At 33.3% G+C, this 27,904-nt stretch overlaps 1 protein-coding gene across 1 annotated transcript; it reads right to left on the bottom strand.

Annotated features, from left to right (window-relative positions):
* Positions 1 to 74: 74 nt before the first annotated feature.
* On the bottom strand, positions 75 to 23,894 carry LOC129748784 (D-3-phosphoglycerate dehydrogenase). The gene is made up of 6 exons (XM_055743528.1): positions 23,632 to 23,894; positions 23,520 to 23,570; positions 13,988 to 14,142; positions 13,082 to 13,434; positions 524 to 742; positions 75 to 351 (listed from the first exon to the last, which is right to left on the bottom strand). Exons 1-6 carry the CDS (start codon positions 23,713 to 23,715, stop codon positions 215 to 217), a joined length of 999 nt encoding a protein of 332 aa, XP_055599503.1. The 5' UTR covers positions 23,716 to 23,894; the 3' UTR covers positions 75 to 214.
* Between the last annotated feature and the right edge of the window lie 4,010 nt (positions 23,895 to 27,904).

The raw sequence follows: 27,904 nt of genomic DNA, 5'->3' as shown, positions 1-27,904 counted from the left end.
ATGTTATGGTTAAAACTTATAAAACTTGTATAAGGTGATTGGAGATGTGATATGAATTGATTAAAACAAATTGCTTACTTTTAGGTGCAGCCACAATCTGTGTGCTGATAGTGCTTATTATCTACATTCAAATCATTTAAATGAACATTTCAATTTGACAGAACAAACAGTTTATACTTAAACAGTATAGAAGAACAAAGATTAAACAGACACTTTAGAATACATTCTTTAAAATCTCTCGATTGACAACACCGGCATATTGGGTGTAAACCTTGGATGTCCCTGTTAATGCGATAAACTGTTCGGCAACTTCGACGGCCACTCGTACCTGAGCCTCTGACGTACTGGCACCTATTCGGTGTGATGTGATGCGATCCATTCGTGTAAATTGGGAAAATCGAAACCCGATGACAGGAAAAAATGGAAACAAGAACGATACAAATAGAATTAGTTTTTCGGAATAGGTCTCTCAATCAGCTGGAGCGTGGTGCGAACTTTAACGCAGCAAATAGGTATCACTTACCCAGGTGCGGTGTAGCCACAACCTTCGGGTGATTGATGAGCTTTTTGGTGGTTTCCGATTTCGGGGGCTCTTCCGGGTACACATCGACGGCAGCTCCGCCACATTGGCCGCTTTCGAGGGCTGCCAGCAGGGCGGCCTCATCGACGATTCCTCCGCGGGCCACATTCACAACACGGACGCCCTTGGGACATTTGGCGAGGGTCGCGGCGGAGATCAGATCTAAAAATAGAATTTAACGAAAGAGGATAATAATGGTGTTCTTAATCTTGTTTCCCGGTTTGAAAAATGATGCTCTAAAGTTGATGGATTTGCTTATCATGCGATGGTGAAACACCTGCTATCAGAAGGATATTTTCTCAGAATACCTTGCGTCAATAGATTTATAATAAGTACTGTTAAAGGGTTGAAATTTGTTATACTCGCTTGAAAATTCGGGGCTTTTGAATAAAAGGTTTTTCCAACGTTAATTTTCATCACTACTCAAAAAAAAGTTTCATTGACTTAATGCGGTCAAAGTTCATCTCAGGATTGCATACCAAAATCCCTATTCCAAATAATTATGTAAAATTCAATTAGATTTAAACAATTGTTTGAAATAGGCGTATATAATATGCAGAGCCTGATTTTCCACACAATTGCTATTAATAACATATTTTAACTTTGCTTCAAAACTGGTTGAAATTAGGAAATCAGAAAAAAATTAATAAGAGATTAAAGCAAAAAAAATAAAAGTACATAAATTAAAGATAAAAAAAATCATGAAATTTTCCGAAAATCTATCTGAGAACGTTTACCCTAGAATGAGCAAGTTTGTTTGGAAGGTACAACAATTTTCTCGATTTTACTTCGTTATTAATTAAACTTGTGCTTCAAGTAGGCCATTAATACTTTTGGACCACCAATTTTTCCTGCAGCGACCAATGTTTATAGTTGGTTCTTTAGGTATAGACTTCCAAGCAAACGAAACCATTTTTACAGTTTGTACCAAGGAGGGTAAATAGGAGGTGATACGATCTCTCAAATTTCAGAATCAACCATGTGGATTGCTTTGTAGCGTTTGTTTACTTCGAGTCCATAGAACAGTTGATACCTAAGCTTGCCTTTTCATTTAAGCTCACTGCTAATCTAGAAACAAAGATAACGAGCATCACCCCACTTAACCGTGCTCTCCACGCCTACTTACTGTAAAAGTCAGAGCACCTAGTAATTTAAAGACCTTCTTGGTTTGTACATTTAAAGATATTTATATCCTGAGATTTTTTTTAATGGAAGTGTTGGGTTTAAAACTAACATTTTCGATAACAAAATTTCAATACGCTATCAAGCATTTATTAAGTTGGTTTGAATTCAATTGGAAAACCATACAAAAGAAAGAAAATTTGTGGAAAAAATGGAATTATCAAGGTACGCTAGAATGTATCATATCGTAAAATCTGCTATGAAAGATGACAAATTAACACAAGCATCCTTTAAATCAATAAAATAATAAATAAAGTTTAAATGATTCAACGGTGTAAGAAAATACGAATGAAATCCTTAAAGATTGTGCTCAAAATTTTCCACTGATTTTAAAGATTTTTACTTTCTGTTTTGAAAACTGAAAAAAAGAATTCTTGAATCTGATGTAAGTACAAGTGAAATACCTAAGTAATTTTGTAATTAAAAAAATAGCGATCAAAATTGTGTTCAGACATCGCAAACTGAAAAGTTATGAACGCTTTTCAAACTTGGTCAAAATTAGCGGTTGTTGATTGAAACTGCTAAAATTCCTTTGAAAGTGGGCGATCTCCGATTCAAAGCGCTAATCGCTTATCGCTAAATAAATAACACTGCTGAACATTTTTGGGGTCATTTGGTGGAAACGAATCCACTCTTTGCTAGTTTTGAAGTTCACATGTATTTGTGTGTACATTCATCCCTCCAGAGGGCTTTTCCGATCTCATCCAAAAGTTGCTTTTCGATTCTTCGGAAGTAATACACAATTGTGTCCTTTAAAGGACTAAAAAATGTTGATGTTTCGGAAATAAATTATTTTTTATATGGTTCATAGACAGTAAACTATTCAGAATTTTTCCTCCATATCTTCAGCAAAGTTGTGAATAAAGTAACCACTATTAAAATGTAGCATAAACTAATTAAAAAAAAAAACATCATCCTAGATCTCAAAATTACAAATAGTCTCAAAACGCATAATTTGTCGTTTATTTTTTTGACATTCTATTATGGTGGTTTAAACCAAAAAATGAAGTGAATATAACTTTGTTTGTTGAACAAATTGTGTATTTTATCTAGATTCAACAAATTGCTGAAGACATGGATGAGAAAATTTAAAAGAGTTTAGTTTAGTTTCAAGAATCTCACCTTTTAAGGAAGAGGGGTCCCCATGCAAAATTATCTCTTTTTCATCTTCTTATATATAAAAATGGAGACGTTTTCCTTGAACACCATCACGTATGAATGGTCGGTCGAAATGAAGTGAAATTTGGTATCCGAGGGTTTTTCGGGCCAGAGATATTTTGTATAAAGTTTCGAGATTTTATGGAAGGGGGCTCCTATACAAAATCAACTAGAAACGGGACAAAACTCGAACAACTTGAAGACGATTTTCATGGAAACTGATTCACGAGCACGAAGATATTAAAAAACTGTAAATATTTACTAATGATTTATTAAATAACGAGTAAAACGGGTCAGCTAGTAGTTTATAATTTTGAAAAGCCTGTTAGATATTTTAAACATAATAAAAAGCTTAACGTTTATGAAAGTGGTTATTGAGACTGTATCACGCACAGCATAAACTTCATATAGTAACTAAAATTTCTTTTTATAGATACCTATAAAGCCAGCGTACTGTAAACTGTTAGCTAATTTTCAATACTTTTCAGTACATACAATCTGCATCAGGGCCGTAAGAAGAACTGACTCATAGGGGGGGTTTTGATGACTGATTTTTATCTATGAGTTTTTGTCCAATAATGTACGAATTGAAAAAATCCAAACAAATTATGTATGTAGTTTTTAGATCAAACTTACTTGATTTGAGCATAAAATTTTTCTTAGGAGAGCCTTCAGCTGCTTAAGAAAAATTTATTCTATGCTTAAATCAAATAAGTCCAATATTCTAAACTCCTGTACACGCAAAGATTTTTCCATCGATGAGAAACAATAAAATTTTCGAAAATTAAAGAAAGAGATAAAAAGCCAAATTAGCTTGATGCAATCTTGAACCAAATTTTTGATTTTAGTTTGATATTTGGCTTTTAAAAACTGCAATATTAATAATGCGTATGTGTTTTTTAACAGCATTTTTTTCATAAAGAATCAAATGCATAATTAAATCCTATGAATGATTTTTTAAATATAAAATTTGGATTTTTTTTCGAAAAACAAAGCATAGAAAAATAACTTCAACTCTTATTTATATTTGTGATTTTCAGCTGAATTATGTGCACAGTTCAGGCTTATTTTGATTAAAAATTTTAATCTTGAAATTGGATTGACAAGAGAATTGAATTGACAAGCATTTTTTTAAGTTCATGATCTCTTGAATTCCTTAAAAAAATTTTGCTGATTGTAAACTCATTTACAAGCTAAATCTATTTCTAAATTTTGAATCTGCTTTCTGAATCTGTATTCTGAACCTGAGTTCAAAAATTGAACTTTGAATCTTTTTCCGAAAAAATGAGCCTAGATTTAGAGCCTTTATTCATAAATCTGTAATTTAAATTCTGTAATTCTGGGTTAATCACAATTCATGGTTAAAAATGTTTATTTTTAATCGGTATTGTGTGTCTGAATTAAAATATGAATTTTAAATAGTGGATCTGAACCTGAGTTTTCAATTTTGGCTTCAATTTAAAGCTTTAAATATTGGAATTTTGTGTAAGAAATAAGTTTAAGAAACTCGAATTTGAATATAAAATAATTTTTTTCTTTTTTTTTTCCTATTCGGAAAACTATTATCAAAATATTGAAAATGCATATAATTTGCATAATATTTTAGAAAAATATGCTTCAAATTTGATTTGAATTGCCAAACCAAATTTGGAGCAGGATTTCGAAGGAGCTTTTCATTCATAATTCCTTATGATTATTCGAATTGAAAATCAAGAATATACGAATAGAATAGGAAAATATTAATACCAAATAATAAATACAATTTTGTTTATGGGAATATGAAACCAAAACCTGAGAAATGGGTTTAATTTCATTTAAAATTAAGTATTCTATGAGCAAGTGAGAAAATTTTGAAAAACTGTAGCAGAATTTTTAACTTGGAATGGGGTTTTTGAGGTTTCGGCATTAGTTTTTAGTCTAGATTGTCACTCTTAAAAAACCTTACTCTATTATAATAATTTGTATATAAATTCAAAATTTTCAGTGCAAAGTAGAATGCCTCGCTTTCTTTTTTTGAACCTCATGGGAGGGGGGGGTTCCTACGGCCATGATCTGCATTATATAGAAATCATTAAAACGCACACAAAAATTCTAAGGTTAATTGATCAGTTGTGAAGAATTATCAATTTTTCAATTCAAATATTGGTAAATTGGCTAAGTGTTCTTGCATCGTGGGCAAAACTGTTAACATAAATTGGGATAGATAAAGAAAATGAATTTCTTTGAGAAAATTGCGCATCATGGATCTGCGCGTGGACTCTTTATGTATATTGGAATAAAAAATGTTTGCATACATTCATGGATCTTTAAGTTCCAAAAACCTTATGACGCGCGGTTTTGACTGTTGAGAACCTCCGAATTTATGCAAACATTTGATCTTTCAATGTACATAAAGAACCCTTAGGTGGATCCCGGTAGTGGAATGCTACGATTCTCACGCCCTGTAAAAGTGTTAAAATCGGTCAAGGCTAAAGGTAAGAAGAATCCAGTAAGATCAATCCGGAGGCTGGCTAAGCAAGGGAATACCTCGAGTTCTTTCATGCAAAGATTGGTCAGAGGTGACTTGAGTTGTATCATAAAGGCAATTGCACAGCGCCGCTTAATAACAGAACGAATTCAAGCACTGGGACTTGAGCGCTCGAAGCGAATTCTGTCTAAGTTGAAGAAGAAGCAGCTGATCGTCGTGTTCTCATTTGAGAAGTTTGTTTTGATTGATCTGGTGCCCCCTGTAATGCTTCTTCAAATCTCAAATATTGATATTTAAGCCCACCTTTAATAATCGGACGTTTTCGATAGTCGAACGGATCGCTTGATTCCATTAACGTCCGATTAGCAAGCGAGTACTGTGCTGTATTTCATCCCTGAACGGTAATTATGTTCTAGAGCAGGCATGTCAAACTGAGGGTTTGAGGGCCGTATGCGGCCCGCGGCCTTGGTCGATGCGGCCCGCATAGCCCCGTCTTAAATTTAAACAAAATTCCCTACTACACAGAAGTACGCTGGCTTTCCTGCCACAAAATATTAAAAAGACTTTTTTTGTTTCGAGAGGAAATAATATTATTTTTGGAAATGAAAGGTGAACCTGTTGAACATTTTCAAGCAGACGACAGGGATCAGGATTTGGCGTTTGACGTTGATCTCACTGGCCACCTACAAGATTTGAACTTAAAGCTTCAAGGAACAGAAAAAAATATCATAACTGCTTGTGATGATGTAAAAAACTTTCAATCGAATTTACGGTTATGGATTAACCTAATTTCCAAAGAAAACCTTGTGCACTTCTCTACGTGTCAAGAACTGAAAAGATCAAATGAGGCTGCATCATTTGGTAAATACCTACGTACTTCACTTAGAATCGTTACTAAAGTCTGTTTCACATAGAATCTGGTCGCATCTTTTCATTTACTGCAGCGCCCCTAGTTGTCACATCGTGAATCTTTTGACAGTGTTTTGATCCGGATGGTTTGTTTATTTAGTGGTGAAAATTTCATCAAGATTCAAACAGTCAGTCAAAAGTTATCGACGATGGAACGCGAAAGGCGAGAGAAAATTCTGCACACTCACGTAGAGAAACCGACGTGGTCAGCAACGTTACCGGGAGACCCTTAAGGCTGCCACACAATACAGCGTCGATCGTCGCGTCGCGTTGACATTTAATTTTGAGGATGCCATTTTCCGCAGTGGTTTTCAAAGTGGTCCCTACCGCCCCCTTGGGGGCGTTGAGAGCTTCCAAGGGGGCGGTGAGCTCAATGTTGAAATTTGGGGGGCGTTGGAAGGGCTCAGGGGGGCGGTGAGGTCATTCACATTTTCACCAATCACGAAACAACGTGAATTTGAAATAACAAAGAGTAAGTTCGACGCAATAAATAAAATTGCGTTACAAAACTAGAAATCATGTTGAAGACTAAAATATCTGTAATTTCACAGAGCTGCAAACTAATTTTTGTTCCAGTATTTCAATCAGTATATTTAAATGTAACTAAAAGACTTTTTTTTCTAAATTGTCGCTGATTTTGCATACGTTCTACATGTTGGTCATGTTTTGTAATATTATTTTGGGTTATACTAAAACAAGAATAATTTTTGATGGCAATGCTTGTTAATCTTTAAATTGTATTTTCTCAAAAATCTGCTAAATATAGTGATAGATTTTCTTGAAAGAAAATATGTTACACTTATTTTATATAATGGAATTTTTTTAAGTTCTTATTTGTTTATCTCTATTTCAATCGATTCAAAAAATCAATTGTGCCATTTGTCATGAATAAGCTTCAAATTTATTCGGTTATCACTAACATTGCCTGGACTCAGTTATTAGAATCTAATTTAAACTTTAAGACCCGTGAATGCTGCATAACTTTGAACAGAACTCAAATTCAGATATCAAGAAGTAATACTATTCTTACGTTATTTTACTGACTTGACAGTATTTAATTTGTATTCAATATTGCAATGCCTTTAACATTAATGAAAATTAATGGTAAATAGAAAATTTTGTTTACCAAAATTTAAGATGTATGATTTGATATCAAAACAAACTAATTAATCAGTTTAAGTGTCCAGGAAACTTTAAATAGAATTTACTGGAGGTTTGAAGCAATATGAGGCCCTTGGAGCTAAAAGGATATAAGTGCATAAAAACTAATTTCGAGCTAAACGTCGTTTTCCATATATATTTCAAAAATTTCGCAATTTTCTTTCGAACAATAAAGTTCTAAAAATCTGAAAAATCATGAAATATAAAGAAACTTTTGACATCATTTAATTAAAATCTGAAGGCCTCATATGAATTTGATTCGATTTGAAATTTGTTTATTTGGAAGGGAGCATCAAGCCAAAAGCTAATGGTTTTTCAACGATCCAGATTCTCATTTTTTTCAATAGCTTTTTTTGAAAATTTGCCCAGGGGGGCGTTGAGCTCGAAATTTTTCCAAAAGTGGGCGGTGAGTGAAAAAAGATTGAAAACCACTGATTTTCCGTTTGAGTCGCCACAATGGTGCGTCGCGTCAGCGAAGGCATTGTACTAAAACGAAAAACTTGTTCTAAACGGCAGCGTTTTCGAGCGTCGACGTTTTGGTTTTGAAAAATATCAAAATTTAAGCGCGTCAGCATGGGTTTGAACTATTCGTATTTGATATTTTTCGTCAAAGATTGACACAAACAGATTCAAAATTCATATCATCGTCATTTTATCTCTTCGATGATACACATTTGTTGAAAAACTCCATTGAAATTTATTTTTAACATTATAATGATAATGATGAAATTACATATAAAGCGTTTTTTAGAAATATTAACTTGATTTGTATGTTCCCGTTTTTTTTTAAATAAAAATAAATGAAACATTTTGCGTTGGAGTTTGCGAGTTTTCTCTCAATATTTCCCTGTCAGCCCTGTCAGTGGACGCTATATTGTGGTGAAAAAATTGTAGAGTGCGTCGCGTCAGCGTTTTAGTACACAACGACGGCGTTGACAGCTGACGTGACGCGACGGACGACGCTGTATTGTGTGGCTGCCTTTACGGTGGATCGAGCAAAACAAACCATGCGTAAAAGTGGAACATATGACCGGAAGCTGCGAGCAAAGGTTCAGTTCAGTTCACAATAATCCTGGAATCTCCTTGCGTGATTTGGCGAAAAAGTTCAAGACGAACCACAGTACAGCTCGACGAATTTGTTTGCGAGAAGGCTTGCGGTCGTATCGTGCAAGCAAATACCACAACAAGACGCTGAAACAAAACCTGGTTGCCAAAACCAGGGCAAGGAAGTTGTACGAGAAAGTGTTGACCAAGTACAACGGATGCATTTTGATGGACGACGAAACATACGTCAAAATGGACTTAGGACAAATACCCGGTAACAAATTTACTCTTGCGAAGCGTAAAGGGAATGTTGCGGTTAGATTCAAGTTTGTTTTCGCAGATAAATTTGCTCGTAAGTTGATGATTTGGCAAGGGATCTATAGTTGTGGGAAGAAGACTAAAATTTTCATCACTGGGGACACAATGAATGGAAATTTTTACAAAGAAGAATGTCTCCAGAAGAGGGTTTTGCCATTCATTCGGTCCCACAAAGGTCCGGTGAAGTTCTGGCCGGACCTGGCAAGCTGCCACTACAGCCGGGATGTCGTTAAGTGGTATAAGGAGAACAGGATCGATTTTGTTGAAAAAAGTATCAATCCACCAAACTGTCCGGATTTTCGTCCCATCGAGAAATATTGGGAAATAGATAAGGACAAACTGAAGAAATGTGGCAGAATCATGAAAAAACCCGCTCAAATGGAAAAGTGGTGGAACAAGATTACGAATGAGGATACCAGCAGTACGGTGCAGAAAATGATGGGTGGTATCACAAAAAAAGTTAAAAATTCATCCGAAAAGCTGACGAATGATTTTTATGTATTTTTTCCTTAAAGCAATATTACACGACCATGATGCACACTGCTTCTCCTCTTCCCTTCAAATTTCAGTCAACTAAATTAGAAGTTCGTATTCAAAAAAATTTGAAATTAGAAAAGTTTAACAAACTTTTTCTACATACATATTATGATATCCTTTTAAACAACTTATACATCCTTTTGTAAAACAATCTGCGAATCTTTAATATTCACTGCGAACAATTGTTGATTAAAAAGATCATTTTCGTCATTTGTATATTGAGCAGTTTAAAAATTATCAATTTAAGAACTTTTTAAAGAATCTTCCGATATAAATGTAATTTTACAAATGAAAAAATACACACATTTTTATAGAAGAAAATATGAAAGAAACCTCAAGTTATCTACAATATTTTTCTTGAGTATCTATATATAACCGCAAAACTCTCACCAAAACTTAAGTGATTCTCGTTTAGCAATAATACCTTTGGAAATCCAAACATTTATTAGAAAAAGTGTTAACAATTGCTTTAAATTTAAAACTGAATATTTTATTATTTTTCTGAAGTATATTGCTGAATCGTGATTCGAACAAACGAATTAATATAAACTCTTGTTTCGATAAATTTATTTCTAAAACCAAATCATTCAAATCAAATTCTTAGGTATGCAGCTTTCGGTACTTTATTTTTATTTGTTTTCTCTTAAATTTCAAGCTCTCATAGATTTTAAAATTTATTGGAACTGAATCAAAAGAAATAGTTACAAATTTGAAACGAATGATTTAGTAAAAAAGTGAAAAATTGTATTTTTGCTTCGTACACTCAATATGAATATTATCATGTACTCAATATTTTCAAACTTATTGTACAATTTAACATTAAAAAAAATAATAAAGGGTTCATTTCTTAAAGCTTATACTATTTTTCAATGAAAAAGTCCTAATGAAATAACGGAACTTTCAGATTCAGCTTGGATTTTCAACTTAAATTATTAAGCTAGATTTCTACTTAAAATTTTAATTATTATTGTGTTGATGAGCTGCAGTATCGGCGATATAATTGGTGTGAATTTGGAACTCCAGCCGTGTTGGTCAGAAATTTGATATGTAGAGCGATTACCTCGTTCCCGAGAAAACAGTCGAGTGATGACGGGATATTATTATCACTGGTTTAATCTCATCTGGGAAATATTAATACATACGCATGTTTTTGGAGCCTATGTTTTAAACACTTTTTTTGGAGGTTTATTCTTCAACTCAATTTTAATCAGATTTTGTTCATTACCTCTAATTTTAGAAGTAGAATTTTTGATATTTTTAGAAAATTTTTTAGATATGAATGTATAAAAAATGTATAAAAGAAACATATATGGTCAGCAAATTAAATTAATCACTGTAAGTGCCATGGCAAAAGTAATTTGGTGAAAATCGGTCTAAGGGAATTGCAAGTTACAGCGTTTGGCGTACCCAATGTTTTCCAATTTTAAGAATTTAAGAAATTAATAAATTCTTTTATTTAACAACCACCCCCACGGAGTGGAAAATTTTGAAAATTCGAAAGAACACCCACTAGGAAAAGTTCGAAACTTTTATAGAAATTCCAGCGTTTGCGAGTATTTTGTAACGGTTTTTTGCCGCTGGGGGGGGGGGGGTTGATCACCCCGATCACCCCTCCCCCCCCCCCCTCCCATAGGATCGCGTCTGATACCATGCCACAAAGCGAACAATTGTTGATAAAACCCAAAGCTGAGTGGAGCCAGAATATGATGTTTCGATCGAAGGATCTTTGGGCTCCTAGCAGCCTGAATTTGAACCCCCTCGACTATTTTATTTGGGCGTATGTTCAAGCGAATCCCGATCAGGAGGGAAAAACTAAATTATATCAAGATGAGATATTTTGATACTATTTTTTTCCTATCTAAATGAGTTATTATTCAGTACTCGTTGTATGTTAAAATATCTCAAATTATATCAAAAAATCTATACGATCATAGCTAAATTATATCAATTTTAGATATGCTCCTTTCAAGATTATATCTCGTTCAGATAGCATAGTTTGATTTTGGGCAGAACAAAACCTATCAAAATTATAACTCATCAAGATATGAGCGCTTCGAGAAAATTTTCTAGTGGAATGTCAATAAACCACATTATTTGCTAAAACCATGACTAATTTTTGGTTTCCCAAAAATTGGATTCAATTTTAGGGATCTGACGAAAGTTTATGGAACATACTGTACAAAGTTGCAACGAAGATGTGTATACACTAAGGTTGCCAGATTGCCCGGTTTTATCCGGGTTTGCCCGGATATTTCATACAAAATTTGGGAACAGTCCCGCCCAGCGCGGTTGCCCGGATTTCATTGGAAAATGCCCGGATGTTGCCCGAGTTTATTCACTTTGTTTGGCTAATAAAACAAAAAAAAAACAAATTGTGTTGTAAAAATTGATAATTTATGCCTCCAAAAGATATTTTTTAGCAAGACTTATAAAAAATAAGGTTTTTTGGAACCCGATCAGGAGAGCATATCAAAATAATAACTCAAACGTATCTCATTAAGATATTTACATCTGATTCAGTTATAATTAAGTACTCTAAATTTTCGATTTTAAGTTTTTCCAATCTGAATTATATCTTATTCTGATTCACAGACTTGAATGGGGTTGAGCTCATTTTCAATGATCAAGATTTTTTTCGGATTGTCCTAAAACAAAATGATTATATCTTATTTTGATATACGTACAACTTTTTCTGAAACACGGACATCGAAGTTAACGGCCCAAACCGTACGTCTATGAGTTTCGCTCAACAGATTCATAAAATTGAATCCAAGTTTTGGGAAACCAAAAATGGGGCATGGTTTTAGCAAATAATGTGGTTTATTGACATTCCACTAGAAAATTTTCTCGAAGCACTCATATCTTGATAAGTTATAATTTTGATAGGTTTTGTTCTGCCCAATATCAAACTATGCTATCTGAACGAGATATAATCTTGTAAGAAGCATATCTTAAATTGATATAATTCACCTATGATCGCATAGACTTTTTGATATAATTTGAGATATTTTAACATCCTACGAGTACTGAATAATAACTCATTTAGATAGGAAAAATATTAGTATCAAAATATCTCATCTTGATATAATTTAGTTTTTCCCTCCTGATCGGGAAGCCTCTAATACGATTTAAAACCTGTAGATGTACTTTAGTGAAAAAACTTTTTTTTCAATATTTTTTTCTTGATATTTGTTGAATAATTTTTGGGTTTTGACAAAATTTGCTCGGATATTGCCCGGATTTCGGTTGTCAATTTTGAAATCTAATGCCCGGATTTTGCGCGGTTCTTATAAAAAATTGCCCGGATTTGTCGGGCCTGGATAGGTACTGAAAAAATTCTGGCAACCTTAGTATACACTGTACACTGTAAGCACTGTTGACTGTCTACAATTGCTCCAGGCTGAATTTGCATGACGTTCCCTAGCTTTGACATAGTTTTAATTTAAACATAAGTTAATTGAAATACTCGGGCTGTATGGCAGCAATCAAAGACTTTGACTAAAATGAACAAAATTACCTAGTTGATCTTGGTTTTAGTATTCAATCTTGAAATCTATTTTTTTCGAATCTGGTACGTAGTATTACTAAGTTTTGAATTAAAACCCTAATTTATTCGAAAATTGCTTTTTTTTGTCAATTTAATAGATCTAAACCTGTGAACTTATTCAAAACTCAGAATTTAAAAACGCAAATCAGATTGTAATACTATTCAGAAACAAACTTACTCTTGGTGGCAGGGATGAGCGGAGTGTGCACGGTGATATAATCGGCCTGGGGCCAAATTTGTTCCAGCTCCATTTTCTCGATACCGGCTGCTGCGGCCTCCTCGTCAGTGGTAATCGGATCGAAACCGATGACACGCATCCCGAAAGCCCGCATCCGGATGGCCACCTCCCGACCAATCCTTCCCAGACCCAAGATGGCTAGCGTTTTGCCGAAAAGTTCCGAACCGGAGTACAGTTTCCGGTCCCAGCGTCCCTCCTTCATGCTGGTGGCGGCCGGACAAATCGGTCTAGCCAGGGCGCCGATCAGCAAACACGTCAGCTCACAGGCTGAGATGGAATTTCCCCCGGGGGTGCTGTCAAAGACAGAAACAGATGCGAAGTGGCGATGAGTTTGCGGGTGGCAACAGCATTGATGGATTATATCATTTTGATAACATGATAACAGGTATCTAACGAATTTCCCACCTCATTTATTTCTACACGTAGAAGGATTGTCTATCGCTTCGTCGCCAATAATTTGCATCAATTAACCTTTTCCTTTCCAAGCCATTTGTTGAAATTAGAGAAAAGGTTAATGACTCCACATTATTTTCAACATCGAACATTGTGAAATTGAGGGACGAAATTACAGGGTATTGATAAGCCCTGAAAAATCAACTTCCTTCTGTACATTGTTCATAAATACAATTCTCTCAAAAACGCACTTATCTGTATACTGAAAATTGATATTTTAACTTTATGCCAACATCTTTGTTTAAGGTACTTTACTTGTGATGCTCTTTTCAAATAGTTTAAGTAGGCATTTAGGCTTTTTATTGAGATGATTAAAACTTTGAAACGCTAATCGAGACTTTTGAAAATTTCACATAATAACACATTTTCCAAAAATGATTCATGAATACTCACTTTAACACCAGCACATTATTGCGGGTGGCCGCTTCGATGTTGATATTGTCCACTCCGGCACCTGCCCTTCCAACGGCCTTCAGCTGACCGGCTCCGGCGTCCAGAATTTCGGGGGTAATTTTGGTGTCGGACCGTACGATGAGTGCATCGTAACCCTTGGGGCGGAAAGGAAAAAAAATAAGACAATATTATATTAAGACTCCATGAATGGGTAGACGACAGCGTAATCCCTTCTCGATGGCGGTTGAATTGTACCCCTTGGAAGAATAAATCGTTTTTCGACTTGAAAGATTGCTCGCCGAATTTTCCGGAATCATCTGTCTGTCCCAGGCAAAGGCAATTTACCAGCTTTCCTTTTTATTGTCTCATGAATTACAACGAACAGATCAATATGATTGTTGTTGATTTTCCTGTCTGATTGATATTGATTGCTCCGAAGCGGGAGCAATGAACTCAAACCTTAGCCAGCATCATGAAAAAAAAGGACCTTTAATCAGAAAACTTCCTCTTTATTCTGAACAGCGAATTTAAAATTATTTGAACAGTTATATCGTTTGTTCAGTTTCTCAAAGGGAATTGAAATTAAAACCAAAATTAAAGTTATCCAGCAAACCAAATCCTTGTGCTTAGTAGGTATCAATTTCAATATTTTCGATTTATTTAAAATAATTTTAAATAGCTTGATTTTTTTTCACTGCTTCAATCTAGATTGAGGCAACCAAAGAGTGCAAAAAAAGTCCAATAAAAACCATGAATTTTCGAAAAATATTAGGAAAATTGCGCAACATGAAAACTTCAAAAAGTGCGTCCTTGGAAGTAGCTTTTATACCTTAAATTCAGAGTGTCCTTTACCGGGTGTATAGAGTTCTCGGGAGTCGGGAAGTCTGGTGATCTGTTTCTTGGAAATTCCCAAAACCATATATTGTACTCGTATTGTTTATAACTCTAAGCTATATGAAAGCTTTTAATAGCCATAATTTCACTGCTCCCACCCCCTAATATTGATTCTTTTATCAAGATAACACACTGTGAAAAATTTCACTTTTATTAGACAACTCTAAGGCGACCCTCAAACGCCTTAAAGTTAAAGAAAAATTATGAAGAAAAGGTGTAATTTCCATTATAAAAATCGTAATTAATTCTGGCAACACTATAAAAATCCTTAAACTTAAATGAAGTGAATATTTTAAACGTAGGAATAACTTTCGACAAGGCAACAAGCAGTTTTGGACTAATAGAAAAAAGTTATAGACCATTTTGTTCATATTTTCCAAACATTTTGTATGGGGATATAGGGGATGGGAAATCCAAAATTAATTTAAAGTATCTTATCTGCACTGTTCGCTTATCTAGTTTGAATACTATTTTCTTATTAGAAAAACTTTCTCCTGGACTAAAAATCTTGAAAATGGAACATTCAGAAATTCCTGAAATTGTTTTGAGGAATGTTGAATTTATTTCATAAAGAATGATTTCTTCGTTCTTGAAAATTTAGAGAAAAAATTACATAGTCAATGAATTGACTAAGGCTTATTTAAGCCTTACCACGACATACATGTTTATGATTGATACAAGACGGAAAGCAAAAGAGCTTCTTTAAAATGCCTCATTAAATATTTAAATTATTGTTTAATTGTTAAGTAGGAAAGATAAGAGCATAATATGCACCCGGGGCATAATAAGCAATTCTCTTTTTATACAAAAGTACCTACGTATTTTCTTAAATAAATTTTCATGAGGATTTGTATCGTACTTCCTATAGTATTAAATTTTCACAAAAAAAACAATCTCTTTATCATCTTTACAAAATTATTGAGAAAAAAAACAGCTAGGTTCTCAAGTGACGAAAATATTATTTTTTAGCACCACGAAATAAGCTCTTTTAATCTTTAAATCATCTTGATCTATAATGTACACATTGTTCCTCAATTTTCACCATCATGCAATTTTTGATGTTTCACTTAAATCAATTTTAAAACACGTTTTTACTTAAATTTGTTGACTCGGGGCGAAAAGAGCACTTGTAATCGGGCACGATGAGCATTTTCTGCCGTATAATCTAGCAGCAAATTCAACTCGATGTAGTCAACTGAATTATAAAGCTTCAGCTTGCCTTGTTTACATCAGACGATTTGGCCTATTGGTTAGATGTCGGACTCCATTGTCGGAGAGGTAATCAGTAGACTTGAGTTCGATTTCTATTCGAAAATCATTTTTTTTCATTTACCGTTCATGATCGATGCATGTTTTAGCGTTTTTTGAGGATGATAAAATATTTACAACAACAAAAACAAAAATTGGCTTCTTAAATCTTGATCGTTTGGGTTCTTCCAAATAAAAATTTTCAAAAACTTAATATAAAATTATTTAGTACTCAAAAAATGAAGAAAAAGATGAATATTTCATGAAAATTGAAAACACATACAAACAAAAGCCTAAAAATGACAAAAAAAAACTAAACTAACCAAAAAACTAATTAAAAGTGATTATGAGAATGAAAAAAATAGCAAATACGACAAAAAAAAACAATATACACGATGTGTTTCTTAGAAGAACTTTAAGAAAAAAAAAAAGAAAAGCTGGGCATTTCCACCAAAAACTAAAATATTTGGTCCGTGACACACATTTTTTTTTTTTTGGAAATTTTCCATTTCAAATCTTCAAAAAAAAATATATATATATATATATTTTTAGTATTTTGCGATTTTTGAGGTGCTAATTTTCTTAGTTTTTATTTTAAATATTTGTAAATTGAACTGGTAACTCAACAATATCTTCAGAAACTTTGAAAATTTTTAAAAATTATTTCAAACGAGCTACAGAGCTATTAAGACAAAGAAAATTGCTTAAAAATACAGTACCGTTCATAATTGTATAGAAATTGGAAGCACGCACACTGTCACTTTGACTTTGAACTTCTATAACTTTTTACTCTGATGATATTTTTTGTTCAAATTTTCTGCGTGAGACAGATCAACTAACACACTATTGTATTACAAAATTTGAGCTTTCTTAACATTTTATGGCCAGAGATACAGTAATTCTACGAAAATCGGACTTTTGGGACTTTTTCCATTCAAACTGCAATATCTCAGAAACTACGCAAGTGATTGTTGAAATATAAAGTTATCAAGTTTGAAGTTTTTGAAAAGTTCTATCAATGGGATCAAAAGTTATGCAATGTAAAATATTTCAGGCATGAACCTTAAAATGTGATTTCTATAGAATTTTGGACGATTCATGAGAACAATATCTTTTCCATCCACAAGTCAGTCAAATAATGTCTGACGGAAGCAATGAAAAAAAGAAAAACATGAATAAATGATCCATTTGTGTTTTGAAATAAGATTGTCATAAAATTGTTTTAGGTTTTTGATAGAAACAGATTTACTGGTTGTTATACATAAAGTATGATTTTCCTATGGAAACATTCGTCCAAATTTCTATAGAAATCTCATTTCTTGGTTCATGCCTGAAATATTGTACATCGCGTAACTTTTTGATAGAACTTTTCAAAAACTTCAGCAATGTTATTTAATTTTATATTTCAACAATCACTCTGCAAAATTTCAATAAAAAGCGTTGCGTAGTTTTTGAGATATTGCAGTTTGAATAGTAAAAGTCCTAAAAGTCCGATTTTTGTAGAATTACTGTATATCTGACCAAAATATCTTTAGAAAGCTCAAATTTCGTAATATGATAGTGTGATAATTGATCTATCTTATGGAAGTTCAAAGTCAAAATGGTACATCGCGAGCTTCCAATTTCTATACAATTATGAGCGGTACTGTATATTCGAATCCTAAAATTAAAAAATCGGCTGGAAAATCCTGTCAGCAGTCTGTAGAGGTCGAATTATCTGAAACTATTAGAATTATCTGGAATCATATAAATCCATATATGAGTCCATTTGAATCCATTATCTTTAGATTTTCTGATTGTAGAAACACTGGAGGGAATTTTTATTAAAATAGCTAAATGTTTATGAACATTATTTAATACAAAAAACCCCTATAACTTTTTTGTGATAACGCTTATCGTAGTACGATCTTGATTAGAAACGTTTGTCTTTGTCTTAATTGAGGCTTTGAAAAAATTAAAAAAATCAATATTCAAAAGTAAACGATTTTTAAACAATTTTTGTTGAGAAATCAGTTTTTATACTTCTCCTGAGTAAAATGTTTAAAATCACATTCGCTCGCCAGATTCAATTCCAGTAGCTACAGCAGTTCAATCTAGCTCAAATTTTACATGTTACTTCCTCTTGATACAATGATCATTTTACGCCAGGAGTCTTTTATTAAACGTTTTATTTTTATGTTTTCTAGTCCAATTTCAGTAACCCTGCTATACACTACGATTCTTCAATTTTATTGAAAGAGCTAGCATCACTGTTAAGGTTAAATTATCATAGCTTCTACAGTTTACAACACACTGTATTATTATAATAACCTCTTGAATTCTTTGTATTCAATAAAATTTTAAAGTTTTTAGGATATATTTTTTTTAATAGATAAACGTAGTCTAAAACTGTGATAAATTTGAAATTATTTAAGTTAAATGCATTTCTATCTTTTTGTCGATTTTAATTTTACAAAAATCAACAGTATTGTTGGCAAAAGTGAATTGCAAATGATCGATAGCAATAACTTCTACAATTTTATACCAATTGTGGTAAAAACCTCTACAAATCATTGGTTTGAATTAACCATAGAAAACCATAAAAAAAATTAAATGCATAAATCTGATCTAAACCCGTCGCTGAAATTGAAATTTTTCCTGAAAAAAATAGTTTTTCATCGTTTTGTTGATCATAAATTCAAGAATATTAATAGTCAGGGTCGTAGGAAGAATTGACTCATGGGGGACCTTACCTACGACTTTTTTGCCCAACAATTCACGAATACAAACAAAAATTAAAACAAATTATGTTTGTAACTATATGATTAATCATTTTTAAGTACTTTGACATTTATAGTTTTCGTATTGATAAATCGTAACTTTTGAAAATTGGTCCTCAACCTAAAAGGTGAGCTAAAGTCACTTTCATCGATTGTTAATATCTTTGAATTTATTTAAGAGTCTGGTAAATCAAACTTAGTTGATTTGGGCATAAAATAAGCTTTTTTAAGAGATTCTTTATTTTCTTGAAAAAAATTTATTCATACTGAAATCAAATAATATTCAAAACTATTTTGCAAATTCAAAGATTTTAACCTTTGATGAAAATAAATTAATTTTTTTTTAATATTTTTTTTTTAAACTAACTTGAACCACATTAATGAAGATTTTTCTTTCACAGTATTCTTCATAAAGAATAAATTCCATCATAAAAATCCCTTGGGTGATGTTTTGAAATATAGGTTATTGGGTTTTTTTGGATATAACAAAGAGCTCAAACCTTTTATTTGTGATTTTCAATCGAATTGTGTTTGTACACCGAAATTCGGCATTCTATATCTCAGAAACCCCTATAAATTTCACAAATTTAGAATTTTAAGTTACCGCAAATGTTATTTTCAATTTTTTAGAATAATGTTTGACACTCAAATTCAGTCCATTCGGTTTATACATACTTCGAAGTGTAGCACACTGTTGGCAAGCAAAAAAAAAACAGATATCTCGTAATTGATTTGTAATATGTTAAGGTCACGATCTCTTGAGTTCCTCAACAATTTATGTTGACTGTAAAATTTATTTACAAGTTCAACCTTTTTCTGAGTTTTGAACCTGCATTCTAAATCTGAATTCTGAACCTAAATTAGAAAAATTGCCAGTGTCCGGCACAAAAACGCTAATCCGCTAATCGCTAATTAGTCCGCTAACTTTCGGTTAGCGAATTTATTTTCTCTCTAAATTTTTCTTCAGCTAGCGGATAAGAAAGTTCCGCTAGTTTTTAGATCCGCTAACTGAAGAACGCTACCTCTTTGAAGTGTGAATTTGGCCAAGATCATAAATTCGGCATAATTCAGATTAAAAATTTTGAATCCGATGAGGTATTTAAATTTTCCTTATAGATTGATTTTAGAAGCTATTCGATTTCGATTTTGACTGGAATCATAGGAAAAAGCGTCTTTTTGAATTGTCTTCCCTTGAATTTAAATCATAAGCCTTCTTTGAATATAAAAGAGATGAAAAAGTTGTGAAAAAATTAAATTTCCAGAACAAAAAAGTCAATAAATCAATCAATCTTTTGAGTATTAATGTAAAAAAAGATGAAAAACTATTTCGGACAAAACAAAACATCTACCTAAAGAGAATATTTGCATTAACTGATGTAAAAAAAAAAAGAAAAACAGGTGAATAATTTGAAAATTTTGTTTCAAAAGTTTTTCCTTTTACATTCCACCAAATACGCTAAAAAAACTAAAAGTGGACGACTGATATGGACAGAAGTATAACAAAATAAGTTCGAAAACTGCCCCTAAAACTGGACAGAATTATAACAAAATAAGTTCGAAAACTGCCCCTATAGATATCCTTTAACCACTTTTCTAGTCAATATTATAATTAAAAAAGGCTGCAAAATTTGTGTTTTGCGTATCTTTTTCAAAACTGTCTACTATCGATTAGCGATTAGCGCTTTATTATAGATCGATAACTTTTACGCAACATTTAGCGGTTTTAATTAGCGATCGCTAACTTTGACCGAGTTAGCGATCTAATTAGCGCCGCTAACTTTTCAGTTAGCGATGCCGAACACTGAAAATTGCGCTTTGAATCTGTATCCAAATTTCCTTACGATATCTGAAATGTACAAAAAATACGATTCCCAAATCCTATTCCATATCTGAATTTTATGAGCCTAGTGTAATTTCCCTCATTCATGAATCTATTATTTAAATTCTGAAGTTCAGGTTTAATCTCAATTCACTATTAAAATTATGTATCTTTAATCTGTATTGCGAATCAGAATTAAAATATGAATTTACAAAGATCTGAATCTGAATTTTCAATGTTGGATTGGCATTTCGAAGCTTTAAATTTTTAAATATTGTGCAAGAATTAAGTTTAAGAACTACGAATTTGAATATAATACAAAATTTCTCTTTTCAGGATTTCAAATCAGCTTTCATTTCTAATTTCTTATGACTATACAAACTGAAAATCAAGAATCCTGAACTGGATACACAGGAATACAATTTTTGTTTTTGGGAATTATGGAATCAGAACCTCCGAAATGGGTTTAATTTAATTCAAAATTTAATATTTAGACCTGAATTTCGGAAACAAGTGAGAAAATTTTGAAAAAAGGGTAGCAGAATTTTGGTTTTGGGATGGATTTGTGAAGTTTTGGCATTAGTTTTTAGTCTAGATTGTTACTCTTGATTTCTCTATTATTATAATTTGGTTCTGAATTTTAAATTTTGAGTGTAGAGTAGAATACCTCGCTTGCTGTTTTTGGATCCTCATGGAGAGGGTTTGTTTTTATATTGTTTACGGTAACGTAAATTACACTGATGCACAAGTGTGCGTGAAAAAAGTTTAAACTAGAGGTTGAACCCCAACTCGTTTACCCTTAGTTGACGCTAGTGTGACGTCTTCAAAATTTCAGGGAAGCCGATAGGATATTTTTCAAGGAAATTTGGAACCCTAATTGACATTCATATAAGCAGCTGCAGCCATGGTTTGAAAAAAAGCCATGGTTTAAAAAAAACAGAAACTACTCCAACTCAAAACTAGAACAGATCTATTGTAAGATTTCTTCGAAAATTTTCAAGCAATGGAATCTTTATTCAATGGAAATTCAAATTGAATCATTTGCTGAACTGGATGTTCTTAAAAGTTATAATTAACAAACCACCCATAAATATTCATGCGAATCCATTGTTCCACACAGCGATTAGAGTTCATTATTCTAGAAACTATTTAGCAATCTTGTAAAGTTTTTTTTTCCAAATGTTATCTGGAAATATGTACTTCTTTTAATCTTGAAATTTGTACTAAATTCAATCATTTTTTTTTAAATCCGCTATCCTGAGTATTATAAATGTTCTTACTCATCAAAATTCAAAAATAATTTTTCAAATTGTTGATTTTTTTATACGGGTTTGGAAAGTTCCACCTAACATTATTCAATAGATGCATAAAGATGTTAGTAATTGATTCAGACTTCAAATTGTTCGAAAACTCCTTAACCCTTCGTTTCATAAAGTAACTAATTTGCAACAATTAATGTACACAGTAAATTTTTGATTCGATTTCCAGCAAAAAAAATTGCTGGAAACGTTCAGCAATCCAAATTTTTGCTGGAAACCAGCAATCAGTTTTCGAATTGCTGGATTTTTCAGCAATCGGCTGTGTTCTTGTCATTTTTGCTGAAAAATCAGCAATCGGTTTTTAAATTGCTGGACTTTCCAGCAATTGATCTAGTTTGCTGGAAAATCAGCAATCGAGTTGTCACATTGGAGTTAGTTTGTTTTCGTACGCTGAAGCAAGGTGAGACTCTATTTAACGAATTTTGGTTAGATTAATATAATTATTTTTTTATCCTCTATATTCTAGCAACCAGGTATCAAGTCAAGGGTGAGTTTTTGTTGTACAGGTAAATATTCCATAAAAGATACTAATCAAAACTATTTTTACAGGTGGCAATATTACCATAAAAAATACTACAGCTTTTTAACGACTAAAAAAACTTACATTTCTGTCATGAATATTTTAAACACTTTTACTCCCCGTCAGCTCTATCAGCAGAAAAATAGCTCAAATTTTTATATGTCTACTAACTTATAGTTTATTTGCGTAAAGCTAACAAAAAATGTAAGATATGTTCAATATTGGTTCTGAATTATGCCCCAATTAAAAATTCGCAATTTTGTTGATTTGGTTGGTATTCACACAAAGTTTTTGTGATGTTAGGTCTAAAAATGGAACATCAAAGTTAAAGTCTCCTATATTTGGACCCTTTAAAAATTTTCCGGGCTTTCCATTGATTTTCATTTATTTTAGGAAAAATATGTAATCTGGTTCATATTCTCCATAGTGAAAGTAATAACCCTTTAAATATTGGCTTGGACACTGAAAAAACGTGATTTTTCCTTATTTCCTCTCATTTCTCAAAACGCCCCCCACTAATTGAGCTGTCTAATTTACCACTGAATAGGAGGCACATTTTTTAAAACGTTGAAAATTTTATGAGAAAGACTTTTTATGACAAAAAGCGGCATGTAAGGATTCAGGAAGAATAAGAGTTCAATGTGCACATAGCAGCATTTTTATCCTTTACAAGCAAAATGAATTATTTACAATTTTCGGCATTTTAGGACTAAAGTAGGCTCTAGGACCAAAGTAGGAGCACTCACCCATCAGAGTAAGCAGGAGCATTATTTCCCATCAGAGTAAATTCTAATAGCAAAGTCTGGATAATCGAGAAATATAAATTGAATTTGTTCTATCCTAGATTTCTAAGTTTTCAATCTAAATTTTAAATCCGAATACAAATTCTGTTCAACTATTTTTGAAATTCCACGGCTTGTACATTTTTAATGTAGTAATATCAACATATTTGTTCTTTGAGATGGATTCTTACCTTAACTTCTTTTATCAACTGATCTTGTGTGAGTTTTAATTTATAATCCACCTAAAACGCAAGCACAAGTTATAATTTGCACAATTTATTTGTATAATTTAGTCTAACTAACATTGATCCCATTATCTTGTAACAATTTCACGCATGCATTATCAACTGCATCACACACAAGGACGTTCTTGATTTTCAGCGGCATTTTTGTTGGGAACTATTTCTACACTTTCTGCGGCCGAACAAATAATTGAGATCAATTTATATATTAACTAGGTACTGGTCTAGGACATGTAACGGAAAAATCGGCCAAGTTTGCAACAATTCAACAAAACTGCACTGATGCACTGCTGCTCAACTACTGACTCGGCAGTCAGTGTTCTTGAACCTCCGCCCGACTGGACAGCTCCCTGGTTATCTACTAAACCGGCTATCAACCTAAGCCTGTAATCACAGACGAGAAGACGCAGACAGTCTAGAAGACAGAACTATCACCAGACGACTCTAATTGACCCCCCACTCTTGACGAATATTAGGTCCACCTATCTGTGGTGTAACTATTTTACACCCAACATCATCTGCCGGAGAAAAAGGAGAAGAAGCCGCCGAATAACTGAAAAACAACTACAACAAATGTGACGACATATTAGCAATCAGCCTACGGATACGGACAGATAGAAGAAATGAAGGAGATAGGAATCTATCGTAGGCCAGGAAGACAGTAGGTAGTCGGAAGTGGGTAGGTACTCAGAGAGGAAGAATTTGCATTTTCGAAACCGGTCTCAATTGCAGAATGTAATTTGAGCTAGACATTGACCCTGGAACGCTTTATCAAAACATGCAGCGTGTAGGTTGACAATTACGATCGTAGAAGTGGAGTAAAGAAAGGCTGTGTCTGATAGATAGATTAAGAAAGTCGCTAGAGAGGTGTTTATAGTTTGTGTATATAAAATTGACATACAAACATATTTTAGTTTTAAAGTCATAACATTTTAAAAAAATACTGATACAAGAGTTTTTGGGTTCACGGTTTCCGGGAATAAGCTATAAGTTTTTTTTCTGGGATTTTCATCCTGTCGGATGATTCGTCCCTAAATATTTAAGCTATAAGGCTTGAGACTAGAAACTTGAGCTCTGAGTCATGAAAGCTGAGACATGAGCCTTGAAAAATGGGACTTTAGAATTTAGACATGAGAGATTAGACATGAGGCCTGAGTTCTTAGACATGAGACCTGGATCTTAGGACTTAAGACAAGAGAAATAAAACATGCACAGAATAAATATTTGACTATTACGTGTTACTGAAAACTGCAACCTTTAAAAAAAATCACCTGTACTTAACAAAACCTGTAATTTTAAATTGTTTTCCTTGAAAGTTAACGAAGATTAATTTATTATTACAGCAAATGTCCTGTAAAGTTGTACACTAAAAATTAAATATCACGTAATCATGTTTTGCAGTGATGTTAATTGAATTGATTGTTTTTCAATGCCAAAAGACACACCCCTGTTCAACAAGTAATAACTCTTTTGTCTAATAAGATACGGAGTTACAATGTCCGACAAAGTTGTTCAGTAGGAAATTTCCTTCAAAGATTTAATAAATTGGCACAATATAAACAAAAATTCTGTTGATTTTTTAGAATAAAATATTCAAATTTCCCACACAAACATTAGAGTTCAAATTTACTCATGTAAACGTTGCTTAAAAATTCTGCAAAATCTCATGGATGAGTTTTGAACCAAAACTAAGCTTTTTCCAAGCTCCAAGGTTTTGAGGAATTTAAAAATAACCCCAAACAGAGATATCTGATAAGGCAATTGAAAATTTCTGAATTTAACAACGAATAAATCTTTAAAATTTTGTAGGTACAAATGCAGATCTTGAGATAATTTTCAAGAATGTATCTATGAAACTGATTTTATATTATTCAGTATTTTTTTTTCTCGAGGGATTTTAGGCATCTGAAGCATGGATCACTACAAATCTGGACGCACTGTTTATTATACCATAGCGCTCCTAGTTGTCGGATCTAGAATTTTTTGACAGTGCTTTGTTTGGAAATGTTTCCTCTATCAGTGCTGAAAATTTCATTATGATTCGTTTTGTTCCAAAAAAGTTACACGTGATGGAAGCCGCGAGACGAAAATAAATTTTGGACACTCACGTTAAAAACCGACGTGGTCGGGTTAATTCATTCTATCCGTGATTGTTGCGGAATAAAGAAGTGTAGGAGAAAATATCTGTGAACCTTGGAAAGGCGAAAAATCCGCTTGGAACATCGGAAGGATACTACACATACCAAGCGTCATAGTGGAGTTAAGGATCGGAAACTGCATTTGAAGGTGTTGAGAACGATCAAGGCAAACACAAGGTAGTCGGACTACGACATCGCCAAGAAATTCAACGTCGACCGGTACACCGTCAGAAGGATTAGTCTCCGCGAAGGAATACGATCCTATCGGGCCAGTAAGCAACCAAACTGGACATTGAAGCAGAATTTAGTAGCCAAAGGACGTGCCAGGAAGTTATACAACAAGATTCCAGCGAAGTACGACGGATGCACCCTCATGGATGACGAAACGTACGTAAAGATGGATTTTGGGCAGCTTCTTGGCCAAAAATTTTATAAAACCACTGCAGTGGTGCACTGCACTGGTCATGGTGATGTCCCCGGCAAGTTCGAATTCGTTTTTGCTGTTTTTTTTACAAGAAAGTGTTTGATCTGGCAAGGTATTTGCAGCTGCGGACGAAAAACTCCGATTTTTGTGAAAAACAAGACCATGGATTCCGAAATGTACAAGGAGGAATGCCTGAAAAACTTTTTTTTTTTTCGTACATTAGATCTCACAAAGGACCAGTTAAGTTTTCGCCAGATTTGGCAAGCTGCCACTACAGCGAAGAGGTACTACAGTGGTATCGGGCCAACGGGTGGATTTTGTCTAAAAAAACATCAACCCACCCAACTGCCCTCAATTCCGCCCTATCGAAAAATTTTTGGGTAATTGTCAAGCAGAAGATGAAGAAGAATGGTAGGACGACTCTGGATGGAACAGAGATGAAGAGATTGTGGAAAAAAATGGCTGCTGAGGTCAGCGAATAGGGTGTCCAAACTATAATGAGTGGTACTCGACGAAAAGTTCAAAAATTCATCAAAACAACATCGGAATATTTTTTTTATTATTTTTCCTTTAAAGTGCAATAAAAACCCTAAATTTTGATTACAAAACATTTTTATTTCGTTTACATAGCTCCGAGATAGACCCGTTTCAATGCGTCCAGATTTGTAATGATCCATGCTTTATATGGCTTATTCATCCCGAATTATTCAGTCTTTATTTTTATTATTAAGTCAAACTAAGATTGGCTGTGCAATGTCCTGTAAAACACACAATTTGAAAATAATCATCTAAATAACATCCTAAATGAACGGAGAAATAAAAATTTACTCTAATATTAAGCGCGTGTCAGGTGACCCTAGTAACACCACTTCAATCTCTCAACTCAACTATCGATGAGACTCGCTTTTCCTGTTTTCCTACACATCCTAGAACTTGTTTATTGCTAAGCTGCTCATCTCTTGCTGGCACGCCGCTCGAAGCTGAGCTGATTGCACTATCTCTTCGAGAAGGGGTATGTACACCAGTGCAGTGTTAATCCATTCATGATGAAAAGCTCAAGTGCTTGGTTTCCAAGGGCCGAGCGATCGTTTCGATGACTTTGAACGGCTTTATCAGTCATTAATGCCTTATTTTTACCCTGCAGATTGAAGAGAGTGCGGGCTTACTTTTATACCCCAGGCGTAATCAAATATCTCTTCGATTAACGGTCCGAGTATTTATACTTTGTGCAAATAACTTACAAACCGAAAAGAATGTGGCTAATCAGACTTTGCTTGTTTATGCTTTCGCATATCGCCTACGGCGTCGATGATAATTATGAGCTAATTATCAGCTGAGTCATTTATGCGTCCCACTCATAATGGCTTCCGAAAATTTAGAGAATGTATATGTCTAAGGAATGAAATTTGGAGAATAATATTTACCGACTATACGCTTTGAACTCATTAAATATTTTTAGTCGGGATGAATAAGTCATAACGACACTTAAAATCCCTCAAGAAAAAAATAAAGTTAGCTCTATAAAAATATCGTTTAAAAATTAGAGTGCTTTAAAGAAAATAAGTTTCAATGATTTTACACATAGTTTTTGAGAAGATGCATTATAAAAATGGAAAAAATAAAAAATAACATCTCAACAGCAATAAATGTCTATGGCTATGGCTTAAGCTATAAAAAATGCTATAAATTGCTCCGGTTGGGATTCTTACACGTCAAATCAAAATCCCACGCAAGCCTCGCTTACAGCCCTTTTCAGGCAAGCTAAGAATTAG

Source organism: Uranotaenia lowii, chromosome 2, assembly GCF_029784155.1.
Source record: "Uranotaenia lowii strain MFRU-FL chromosome 2, ASM2978415v1, whole genome shotgun sequence".
Classification (NCBI taxonomy): domain Eukaryota; kingdom Metazoa; phylum Arthropoda; class Insecta; order Diptera; family Culicidae; genus Uranotaenia; species Uranotaenia lowii.
This window is presented reverse-complemented; position numbering and strand designations above follow the sequence as displayed.